Source organism: Zea mays, chromosome 1 (assembly GCF_902167145.1).
Source record: "Zea mays cultivar B73 chromosome 1, Zm-B73-REFERENCE-NAM-5.0, whole genome shotgun sequence".
In the NCBI taxonomy this organism is placed as follows: Eukaryota; Viridiplantae; Streptophyta; class Magnoliopsida; order Poales; family Poaceae; genus Zea; species Zea mays.
Window position 1 is genome coordinate 220,196,177 of NC_050096.1, and position 12,369 is coordinate 220,208,545.

At 53.9% G+C, this 12,369-nt stretch overlaps 1 protein-coding gene across 1 annotated transcript; it reads left to right on the top strand.

The window, feature by feature from the left end:
* Positions 1-8,977: 8,977 nt before the first annotated feature.
* Positions 8,978-10,480, top strand: LOC541871 (high mobility group I/Y-2). Its single transcript, NM_001111539.2, has 2 exons — positions 8,978-9,241; positions 9,533-10,480. The coding sequence occupies exons 1-2, from the start codon at positions 9,191-9,193 to the stop codon at positions 10,061-10,063; spliced, it is 582 nt and encodes a 193-aa protein (NP_001105009.1). The 5' UTR covers positions 8,978-9,190; the 3' UTR covers positions 10,064-10,480.
* The last annotated feature ends 1,889 nt before the right edge of the window (positions 10,481-12,369 follow it).

Sequence of the window (12,369 nt, forward strand, 5' to 3'; positions counted from 1 at the left end):
GGCCAGCCGGTAGTCTGCGAGCCACAGTTCCAGCCTTGTCTCCCCCGAGTACTTGGTAATGGTAGTCAGGGTTCGGAACTGGGTCGGGAACGGCGCTCGTCGTATGGCCCGGCTGAAAGCTTGCGGACCGGGTGGTTCGGGCGAGGGGCTTCGATCCTCCCCGCTGTCGTAGCATCCCCCACGCCTGGGGTGGTAGCCTCGACGCACCTTATCGTCGAGGTGGGCTCGACGGTCGCGGTGGTGATGCTCGTTGCCGAGGTGTCCTGGGGCCGCAGGCGCTGTGTCCCACGTGCGCCCGGTGTGGACCGAGGCTTCCCGCATGAATCGGGAAGTCGCGGCGCGATGCTCCGGGAGGTACCCTTGCCTTCGGGAGGCAGAGCTTTCGGCCCATCGGACCGCGGCATCCTCCAGGAGATTCTTGAGCTCTCCCTGGATACGCCGCCCCTCGGTGGTGGATGGTTCCGGCATCGCTCAGAGTAGTATTGCTGCTGCGGCCAGGTTCTGGCCGACCCCACTGGAAGCCGGGGGCAGCCTCGCCCTGGCATCGTTGGCAATGCGGTGCTAGACGTCCTGGGCCAGATGACGCGCTTCTCCGGCCGGTGCTCGGCCTGCCCCCTCCTGCCCGATATTCTGCCAGAGCTGCACAAGTTGTTTTGCTTCCTCGTCGAGCCTGGCCTGCATCTCACGGATTTGCTCGAGCTGTGCGTCCTGACCCCCCGTAGGGACTGGGACCACAACTAGCTCCCGAAGGATGTCAACGCAAGGCGCAGGCCTAGGGGGATCGCTGTCCTCCGGCATACCAAGGTGGTTGCCTTCGTTGAGACCCCTAGATCGACGTGGAAACATTTGCGACTTTCGCCACAGTCCTCGTCGCCGAGGCTGTGGCTACCATCGGAGCAATCGGAGAGGCAGTAGTCACATGCGGTCATGAAGTCCCGCATGGCACTGGGGTTACCGATCCCGGAGAAATCCCAACCATAGTCGGGCTCGTCATCTTCCTCGGAACTCGGGGTCCGTAGGTCGAGAAGGCCGCCAGTCGGTCCCAGGTTGACCACATATGATACCCTAGAAGGTTTGGATATGCCTTTATGAAAGCGTCCACCGAAGCGGGGTCGCTTGGTGGGTCGAAGCTGAATCTAAAAGGCACAGGACGAAAAGCGGACGGTACCTCTTGATCGATGGATGGTGACGAAGTCGTGTCGGGGACGGACTGCACCGTTATCTCAGGTACGAGGCTAACACCCAGCAAGTCCTTCGCGAGCGTGCTGGCGTCGTCCGTCTGCTTGGGGTTGGCGTGTTGCGGGGAAACGACGCTCGTCTTCGTCTCAGACGCGAGGTCAACGCCCGACGTGTCCCCCGCTGGGGCACCGGCGCCGTCGACTCGCTCGACAGCCGACGAGGTGCCGCCTCCTGCTTGGCCATGGTTGCCCCGCCTCCTCCTCCGTCGGCGGGGAAGGTGACGGGACAGACCCGAATGCTGTTCTTCCGTCACACGGGGAAGACGTCGTCGATTCCGCCGCCGGCGGGCGGGCTGACGGCCGCCATTGTTGTTGTCGCACGGAGGAGGAATGAGTATCATGTCGTAGCTGCCATCGAGGGACATGAACTCGAGACTCCCGAAACGGAGCGTCGTCCCGGGTTGGAGAGGTTGCTGGAGACTACCCATCTGGAGCTTGACGGGAAGCTGTTCGTCAACACGCAGCAGGCCCCTACCTGGCGCGCCAACTGTCGGCGTTTCGACCCCGGGGGGTCCCTGGACCGACGAGTAAATTGTCGTTGCGTGTCCCAGCCCAGATGGGTCGGCGCGAGACGGAACACAAGGGGGAAAACAGTAAGGGGAAACCGCGGCCTCGTGTTGTCCTGCGCCCAGGGCGGATGCGCTTGCAGTAAGGGGTTACTGTAACATCCCAAAATCCCAACCAAGGTTTGAAACCCTAACCTCCTAACCCCCCCTTATTTTATTTTCTCCCTTAACTCTACCCTTAGAACCCCTCCTCATATGCATACACTTGAAATAATTAGAGCACCTCACATAGACTATATTTATCACTCAAGACCATTTAGAGTATTTTTGATTCAAAGGAAAAGAAACAAAAGAAACAAAAATAGAAAAAGGAAAAAGAAAGGAATTAGAATTAGAAAAAGAAAAGAAAAAGAGAAACCTTCCTCCCCATCCTCGGCTGGACCGAATCCGGCCCAACCAGCCCCCGCGCGCCCGCGCTTCCCCTCCTCTCTCCCCGGCCCAGGCGGCCCAGCTCCGCGCGCCGCGCGCCTCGCTGACATCCGGGCCCCGCCCGTCAGTGTCTCGTTCTCTCCCTCTCGCGCTGCTCCCTCTCTCTTGCAGCTTGGCCCCGCTTGTCAGCTCTTTCGTCTCGCCCATGCCATCACCGGCGCATCCGCCGCCGAGCCCCTCTCGCCTCGCCATTAAGGCGTGCACCGGCCCCAGCAACCCCCCGCCACTGTGTCCGAGTCGTCCCCTCACCCCCCCGCCTGCCCGAGCCATCTCAATCGGCATTAGCGCCATTCCCGCCATCATGGCGAGCTCGCCAGTGCTCGCCGTCTCCTCCATCCCTCTTCCTCCCTCGGGCGCCTATAAAAGGACCCGCCCGAGCCCCGCCTTCACCACACCAGCTCCGGCCATCTCCACTGCTTTCCCCCGAGCCAATCGAGCTAGCGCCGCCGTGCCTCCCTCGTCGCTCCGGTGAGCTCCTCTCCCCCTTTCTGGTGATCCTTTGTACAATTAAGCTAGCGCTTGAGCTCTGCCACACGATCACGGTCACGAGGCACACCTCCCCGCCCCCTATTGCGCCCAATTGCCGCACCGGCGACCACGCCGCCGCGGACACTCGCCACCGCGCCGCGGACCGGCCGCCATAGGCCCCCGCCGGTCCAATTAACCCCACCCCCGTGATCCCCTGCACCCGCCCGTGCTTCGCCACCGCTTCCCCGTCGAAGAACCGGACCAACGGCGGAGAACCGCCGCGGGATTCGCCGTCGGCCGGACTCCGGTCGAACCCCCCTCCCTCCGTTACCGTCAATGCCGTCAGCCCCCTCCCTCTCTCTGGCGTGCGGGCCCACGCCACGGCGCCGTCCCCGCCGTCGCCCCGCACAGCTGGGCCGCAAGCGCTCCCGCGCGCGCGCTCGCGCTCGGGTGGGCCGAAAATCCCCCCGGTCTAGCTAGCTAGAAATTCCTTTTTCTTTTTCTTTTCCCCATTTTCATATATATACTTATATGCGGATATTTTAAGTACCAAAAATAGTCCAAATAAATTGTAGGGCACCAAAATAATGAGATATAAGAAATGGCACCCCCCTAAAGTCACCATGTTTGATGTATTGTTATTATCTGTGTTTGATTAGCGGAAGAGGGATCCGATCCTCCAGAACTTATAGCTCCGGAAGAAGGGCAAGAACCTGACCCCTCTGAGATAAACCTCTTGTGCCAGGAAAGCTTCGACGAAGGCAAGTCCATCCTTCCCTTGATGCATTATTTACCTATTTCTCTCTACCACTGCCTAAGCCTGGAATATGGGATGGGAATCGAATTGCATGGTGAGCATGAGAGAGCCCACATTAACTAATATCCTTGATTACAAGATATGGGATAAATAAAAGGGGTGCAAGTAACATGTTTTCCAAAAGTGTGCGATGAAGGGTATTCACCCTCATCACCTGGTGAGTAGGATGATCAGGGACTCCCTGGTTTAAGGGAGGGCCTAAGGTGTTGGCTCAGCTGGTTTAGGCGTGAGCAGAAGGATTGTCCTCTCGTATAAGGACCGGTTTGTCATCTTTCATTACCTGTACTCACAAAAAGTACAACCACTCGAGGCTGTGTGGGCAGCCACTCGATCTGAACTCGTACGATCCAACCCCAGGGTTATGAAGGCTGGGGAGCACCAGGAGGATAAGGAGGGGGAATGTGAGAGCACCTAGAGGGGGGGTGAATAGGTGATCCTGTAAAACTTAAAACTTAAGCCACAAAACTTGGTTAAGTGTTAGCACAATAATCACAAGTGGCTAGAGAAGAGTCTCAACAAAACACAATAACCACAAAGATATCAATCACAGAGATGTCACGGTGGTTATCCCGTGGTTCGGCCAAGACCAACGCTTGCCTACTCCACGTTGTGGCGTCCCAACGGACGAGGGTTGCAATCAACCACTCTCAAGCGGTCCAAAGACCCACTTGAATACCACGATGTTTTGCTTTGCTTTTCTTAATCCCGTTTGCGAGGAATCTCCACAACTTGGAGCCTCTCGCCCTTACACTTGAAGTTCACAAAGAAGCACGGAGCAAGGGAGGGATTAGCAACTCACACAAGACACAAAGATCACAGCAAATACGCACACACAAGACCCAGACTTGAGCTCAAGAGACTAGCACACTAGAACGGAGCTCAAATCACTAGAATGTCAAACAAGTGCGCAGGAATGGAGTGTGAGTGATCAAGAGTGCTCAAGGAATGCTTGGTGTTCTCCTCCATGCGCCTAGGGGTCCCTTTTATAGCCCCAAGGCAGCTAGGAGCCGTTGAGAGCAATCTGGGAAGGCAATTCTTGCCTTCTGTCGCGTGGCGCACCGGACAGTCCGGTGCACACCGGACACTGTCCAGTGCCCGATTTCTTTCCTTCTATGGCGAAGCCGGCCGTTGGCAGCCTTGGAGCCGTTGGCGCACCGGACATGTCCGGTGCACACCGGACAGTCCGGTGCCCCCTTCTAGCCGTTGGCTCGGCCACGTGTCCCGCGCAGATCGCGCGGCCGACCGTTGGCCCGGCCGACCGTTGGCTCACCAGATAGTCCGGTGCACACCGGACAGTCCGGTGAATTATAGCCGTACGTCACCGGTGAATTCCCAAGAGCGGCCAGTTCGCTCGAGCCAGCTTGGCGCACCGGACACTGTCCAGTGCACCACCGGACAGTCCGGTGCTCCCAGACTGAGCAGAGTCTTGGCTGCTCGAGCCAAGACAATTCCAATTTGATTTTTCCTGTTTCCAGCACTTAGACACAATACATTAGTCTCTAAAACAATGTACTAAGTCTGAGAAACATACCTTTATGCTTGATTTGTACTTTGTCCACCATTTTACACTTAGGCACTGTGTTGGACACTAAATCACCAAAATACTTAGAAATGGCCCAAGGGCACATTTTCCTTTCAGAATGTTTTGTCCGGTTTGGACATGGCGGTGGCCTGACTCCTTCCGGTATAACCGTTAAGGTTAGGACGTGCAAGGAAGGAAAGAGTTTCAGATTCGGATCTCATTGGCCATGAGATCGCAGAGCCGGACTAGTGGGTAAAGTGTACCCCTCTGCGCAGAGTCTAAACCTATTCGAATAGTCCGTGTCCACTGGTATGGACGGGTCTGGTATGGTATGAAAATTAGTGTTTCTACTACAACCGGGAACAGGGAAATGTGTGTGTATGTTCTGGAAAGAAAGTGGTGCCACGGGAGCGGGAAGCTCAGTGGTGGTCAAGCAAGTGTTATTTCTATGGAACAATTGGATCTATACCATTAAAAGATCCAAACTTTAGATATATACCATGGACCCCACATGTCATTGACTCATGTGGACCCACATGTAAGTGAGATAGTAATGGTATGGATCCAAAGTGGTGATCTTTTAATGGTATGGATCCAAATTTCCCTATTTCTATTGTCTTGGGAAAACCTTAAACAACGAATACCGCCTTTCTCTGAAAAAGTATGAGTGACTTCAACTCCATAATATAAAGCATGTATAATATATGTCACTTTCTCTTTACGGGAGCCGGGTGGGCTTGCGGAATACCTAGTGTATTCACCCAGATTTATTTATGTTTTTCAGCAGCTGAAGACTTCTTTTCTGCTATGCTTGATTGATGGGGCTGTGTCTTCACCCAGTTCTGCCTGTGGCCTGGGCTATTTTACCTTCCACTGCGCTTTATGATTTTTGGCTCACTCTCGAGCTTGTATCTCCCGGTATTGTAATAACATTATTCAGACTCTGTAACTATTTGAAGTAATGAATGTGGTTACTAGCCTCCTAGGACTAGTAATTGTATCACATTTGAGTCCCAGAGGATCGGGACGCTTCAGTTACAAGCGTTCGCGAGGGAGAGAGAGAGAGCGAGAGCCTTGTGCGTCAGCCCGTCCTCCCGCGCGGCCACCTTTCTGTGCGAGGGCTCTGGACCTTCCTTTTATAGATGTAAGGAGAGGGTCCAGGTGTACAACAGGGAGCGTAGCAATGCGCTAACGTGTCTAGCGGGGAGGAGCCAGAGCCCTGTGTACATGCCGACGTGGCTGTTGGAGAGGTGTTGCTGCCCTGTTCATGTGATGTCGTGGCCGTCGGAGGAGCGCTTGAGCCCTGTGGAAGCACAACTGTCGGGGTTGTCAGATCCTTGCTTCCGTAAGGGGATGAGAACCGCCGTCGTCATGGAGCACGCGGGGTGCCATCATTACCTGTTTTACCGGGGCGAGCCAGATGGGACGTCGATCTTGTTCCCCGTAGCCTGAGCTAGCTAGTGGTAGGGTAATGATGCCCCCCTGTGACGTGGTAGGTCCGAGCCCGAGGTCGGGCGAGGCGGTGACCCCTCCGAGGTCGAGGCTGAGTCCGAGCCCTGGGGTCGGGCGAGGCGGAGACCGTCTTCCGGAGTCGAGGTTGAGTCCGAGCCCCTGGGTCGGGCGAGGCGGAGACCGTCTTCCGAGGTCGAGGTGGAGTCCGAGCCCTGGGGTCGGGCGAGGCGGAGACCGTCTTCCGGAGTCGAGGTTGAGTCCGAGCCCTGGGGTCGGGCGAGGCGGAGCATCCTATGGCGCCCGAGGCTGGACTTGGCTGCTGTCAGCCTCACCCTGGCGGGTGGCACAACAGTCGGAGCAGCGTAGGCGGCGCTGTTTTCCTGTCAGGTCAGCCAGTGGAGGGGCGAAGTGACTGCGGTCACTTCGGCTCTGTCGACTGAAGAGCGCGCGTCAGGATAAGGTGTCAGGCGATCCTTGCATTGAATGCTCCTGCGATCCGGTCGGCTGGCGAGGCGATCTGGCCAAGGTTGCTTCTCCGCGAAGCCTGCCCGAGCTAGGCCTCGGGCGAGTCGAAGGTGTGACCGTTGCTTGAGGGGACCCTCGGGCGAGACGTGAATTCTCCTGGGTCGGTTGTCTTTGCCCGAGGCTGGACTCGGGCGAGGCGAGTTCGTGTCCCTTGAGTGGACAGAGGCTTGACCTGAATTACGCCCATCAGGCCTTTGCAGCTTTGTGCTGATGTGGGTTACCAGCTGAGATTAGGAGTCTTAGGGGTACCCTTAATTATGGTCCCCGACAATTATCAAACACCAAAATCATATAGTTAAATGGGACGAGGTCAATTTTCTTTACAGAATCGATGGTCTTCCACATTTCTAATAAAATGTTGTTATTATTAGTTGTAAAATAACAATATTTTAAAATGCTACAATGTTGAGAAAAAAACGAAATAGTGGTCATCTTGTTTAAAAAACATTCAATAGAGGAAATGGAAAATCCAGACGAAGGTCATCTTTGTAAAAAGAAACTGCCAAGGTAGGTGAGACAAATAAGGTAACCTACAAATGTTTTTGCCGTCTTACTATTAACACGAGTTGTTTATGTTTGCAAAATAACTCTTAAGATCAGGATTCCAAAGAACATACGAGTTGTGTTCATTGTATTTGCGATTATTTGTGTAGTTCATTGTGGTGAATGTCGTACCCACCTTTCAAAGATAATTTATCCTTCTATTTACTACATTAGCGGATCTCGAACTTAGCATTCTGTGACAGCCATTCAAAACCTGCAACTGGATACCGACGTGGCGTGCCACGTTGGAGTCACCTGTGTGCTTAAACTTGACATATTGTGTTACTTAGGTCCATGAACTTAGTATTTTGTGTCACTAGGTCCCCAAACTTTCATTAATATGTTTTAGCGGGGCCATGCCACATTGACATTCGGTTTGAACAAACTCGATTTTACCAAGTTTGAGGACTAGTTTTACTCATTTTGAGAGTATGGTGACCCAAGTGACATGACATGCCAAGTTCGAGGACCGCTGATGTATTTACCCCTTCTATTCTACGTTAAAAAAACCAAACAACTTTAGGGCCTGTTTGGTTGGACTATGACAATGAAAAAGCTGTTGTGAAATGTGAGCCATAAAAAAATAATATAAAAATCGTTTAGTGAAATCCAGTAAAAGTTATTTTATATATTTGTAAAGTTCTTTTATCCGAGAACCACTAAAAGCAGGTCCAAAGACGCTTTCAATTTTACACCACGAGAAAGCCATCTTTTAAAAAGTTGCCAGTTGGACTAGGTCATTTGGTTTAGCTTTTGGCTTTTGAGGAATAAAAGCCACATTAAAAAGTCAAACCAAACACACTGTCATTCTCTTAGAGCTCAACTTGTGACAATTTCACGATAATATCCACTCTGTTGAAACCACATCTTGTTTCTCTAAGAAGTAATATTTTTAAATTACATCAACTAGATAAAAAATAATAAGTATAATGTATACTAAGTTTAGTTAGATTAATCTTGGCATACATTTCATAATGTTTTTATTTAAAGATGAGAGTATTAATACTATTTTCTTTAGAGCTCACTAAACTTAAATAAATTTAACCCATACAAGAATTGTTTTTTAAGTGGGGAGGGAATATGCCATCCAAATTCCACGAGGGCACTGCATTTTTTTTAAAAAAAGAAAACCATTTGTTCTGAAAGAAAAAAAAGAGGACCAAACAGGAGGCCATCCTGGTCATTTCCGTTCTCTGTCCAAAAGCCAGCGCAGGCCCGGACAAAAGCAAACAAAAACTAATAAAGCGGGGCTGGCGGGCGCGCGCGCGCGCAGCCAGAGGCACACCTCCCAAGCCACGTCACCGATCCGCGTGCTCCCCCGTCCAGCACCGCCCGATCCCGCCGGCCCGAGAGATCCACGCCGTCCGGGCCCGCGTCCCCATCTGATCCCATCCCTTCTCACTCTCCTCGCGCACACATACACTGTCTTGCTAGACACACCCGAAAAACAAAGGGAAAAAATAGTAAAGAAACGGAGCGAGGCTCCTCCTCGTTTCCTATCTATCCTGATCCAAATCCGCCCTACTCGCTTCATATATCCTCCTGCGAGGAAAACAATTCATTCCGCGCCGCATCTGGGAAGGTCTCGTCTTGCTCGCCTCCGTCCGTCGCCGCACCCTGCGTCGTCGCCATGGCCACCGACGAAGCCACCAAGCCGTCCCCGATCCCACCCTATCCCGAGGTGAGACGCTCTGTCCGGCGTACGTTTCCTGCGCGGTTTCTTTTTTTCTGTTTTCGCCCCCCATGTTCCGGTGCTGTTCTTGCCGGGGATTCGTTCCGGTGGTGGGATGTAGTAGCTGGCTTCTGGACGCTGCCGCGCTCGATGCGTGTTCCTCGGTGGTTTCTTTCGTCACTGGTGGACCAAAAAAGAAAAGAAAGAAAGAAAGAAAGGAGACTTTTTCGGTTGTCGTTGGGGGTGCGAAATGGAGTGAGCTAACGGGCGGTGTGGCGTGTTTGTTGGGCGTTCCGGCAGATGATCCTGGCGGCGATCGAGGGTCTAGACGACAAGAGCGGGTCGAACAAGTCCGCCATCTCCAAGTACATCGAGGGCAAGTACGGCTCGCTGCCCCCCGCGCACGCGTCGCTGCTGACCGCGCACCTGGCGCGCATGAAGGAGTCCGGAGAGCTCGTCTTCCTCAAGAACAACTACTTCCGCGCGGGCGCCCCCGACGCGCCGCCGAAGCGCGGGCGCGGGCGCCCTCCCAAGGCGCGGGACCCGAACGCGCCGGCGCCGGCGCCCAAGTCGCCGTCGTCCACGGGGCGCGGCCGCGGGCGCCCGCCCAAGGCCAAGAGCCCGCTGGAAGCCGCCGTGAAGCAGGCCACCGCGGGGATGCCCAAGCCCCGCGGCCGCCCGCCCAAGAAGGCCAAGACCGACGGCGCCGCGTCCCCGTCCCCGTCCCCTGCCCCTGCCCCTGCTGGCGACGGGTCCACCCCCGGCAAGCGCGGCCGCGGCAGGCCCCCCAAGGTACGCCCCGCCGTGCCCAGCGAGACGGCCGCGGCTTGACCCCGCTTCTTGGGGATAATAGTTCGTCCCGCCGCGAGATGGGATGGTTAGGGCGTAGCAATTCGTCCCGCTGCAGCTGCGGCTGCAGCTGCCGTGTTAATGTTGGTAGGCTTGGTCTCCATGCTTCATCTAATTGTTGTCGTCGTCGGCGTCGTCGTTGCTCAATTAATTAATGGAGTAATTAGGAGGATTCGATGTGCTGTCTTCTGTGCTGTGTTGTGTTCAGTTCAGTTTCACCGTGTGTCTCTGGTGTTATGTGCTGGATCTGTTGTAAGCTAAGCTAGGGAGCTTGAGTGCTGTGTTGGTCGATTAATTATTATAAGCTGCTAATGTGGATGTGTACAATTAATTAGAGGATGGTGATGATGTTCGTAAAATGTTGATTTGAGGGTTTTGCACTCGGCTCTACTATTTATATTTCTGATCTGTTGGCACTGCTGATATCGACGTTGTTAAGTACAGTAGTTGTCGTAGTAGCTGCATAATAATCACTGCCGTCAACCGGTAGCCGTGTTGGTTTGACTATCCTAGCAGCAGGCAGCAAGCTCTCACTCAAACACAGTCACTGGACTGGAGTGTGGCCTGCTCGGTGCGTTCGCTTTGGTTTGTCGCGTAGCTGGGCAGTGAGTCAGTGCAGTGCAGTGCAGTGGCCGCGTGCGTTGTACTTGCAGGACGCTTGGGAGCTGCAGCTGTTTGCTTCTGCCGTGCATTCATGTGGTGTGGGTGCGTGGTGGGGCCGTGGGGGGTGAGGTGTCAATTACGGCAGGGTGCATGGTGCAAGCAGCCCGCGCCTCCGTTCAAACGAGCCGGCCGCAGCCCGCAGGGCGAAAATGATGGATGGGCGCTGCTCGCGCCGGATCAGGGAGCAATGTGCCCCTCCCCCCATCCGGACCCTGCTGCTTACCGAAAATGGGAGTTGCGATTTGGACTGGTAACGCCAGTACTAAGGGTATCTGAGATTTACAAAGAAGCTGAATTAAGCTACATAATGCTAGCTTATTTCATCGTAGCATATCTGATATTTTACCCTCAAACATCATAAATAGAAGCAGTGTTTTGTTTGTACAAGGCTAGCGACATTTATGCGGAGCAGAGATACGTTTGAGGCGTGTACAGTGTCCCATGGAGCGAGACATTATTGCTCCCGCTCCCTACAGTACAGTGTGCCGGGGGGTACCCATGCTGCTCGCGGGCACGGGCAAGCACGTTATTATGAGCAAAGCCAAAGCCGCAGCCGTCCTTTATTACCGTCCGGTAGTACAAGTACATTGCCCTCCCTCCCCTCCGTCGGCAAAGCGTCTTAATTACGCACCACGGTAGTGCTGCTTCACCATGGCATGGATATCCCCAGCGCTCGGACTTGCGAGGAAGAAGCAGCCCGTATCATCGGTCGCCTTTGCCCTGGCACATGCGATGCTCACGAGCCCACGTTCCGGTGCAGGCAGAGCGGCGCCTTTCCAGCCTGGGATCTTGCTTAGCTGTAATGCGTATCCCGCGTCTTGAAATATCGGCGTCGGGTGGCTCAGCTCAGTTACTGTGCAACGTCATACTGTAGTTGTTTCTCTGCAAGCTCCGTACCCCATCTGCATCTGCCGCTTTGACTGGACTTGTTTCTCTGCAAAAAGGAACACTGGGTAGGGGTGGGCTAGCTGGACCTGTACGTGACGAGGACGAGACTTGGGGCGAGCAAGTGTCCACCGTTGACACTGAGTCAGCCCGCCCGGAGGGGCTACGCCGGCGTACCGCGTACCACCTGCCCGAACCTGAACACCTCGGGTTGGGGTGGGTCATTGGGTGGCGGGGCGACTGCTTGCTTGCAAGTCGGGGTGTTGGGGGACGGAACGTGGGTGCAAGGGGCGTCATCCAGGGCCGGATCCAGAGCTGGGGCATACTTCAACCAGCTTAGCAGCATAAGAACGGCTAACAAATATTTAATATAGCATTACTATTTACTATGCTAAAATGTACAGTATATATAGTAAATTGTTGCTTGCACTTAGCTAAATTTAACCGAATAGAGTGCTCATTCTTCTCAAGCTGACTTTGTTTTTTCATAGCAGCAGTGATTGACTGATAAGATCCTCATAATCCTTGAGAGCCTTGTTGTGAAAACTGGTGCGAGATCACCTACAAGAAGTGCTAATCTGTCATTGTTCTTCCAATAGTTCCAGCCTTGTACCACAAATGCCTCACGGCCATGATGGGTGTCAATATTTTTATCCCTAAACAAGTAGCAACACAAGCAGTATGCTTTGTCCTCCTTCTCACAATCTCACTATATTCCAGCCAATTAGCATACTGGCCAA

What these genes read in the sequence shown, in the direction of transcription:
- LOC541871 (NM_001111539.2), top strand. Translation starts at nt 9,191, where the DNA reads ATGGCCACCGACGAAGCCACCAAGCCGTCCCCGATCCCACCCTATCCC. An exon ending in CGATCCCACCCTATCCCGAG is followed by an intron (nt 9,242 to 9,532) that starts GTGAGACGCTCT and finishes GCGTTCCGGCAG; the next exon opens with ATGATCCTGGCGGCGATCGA.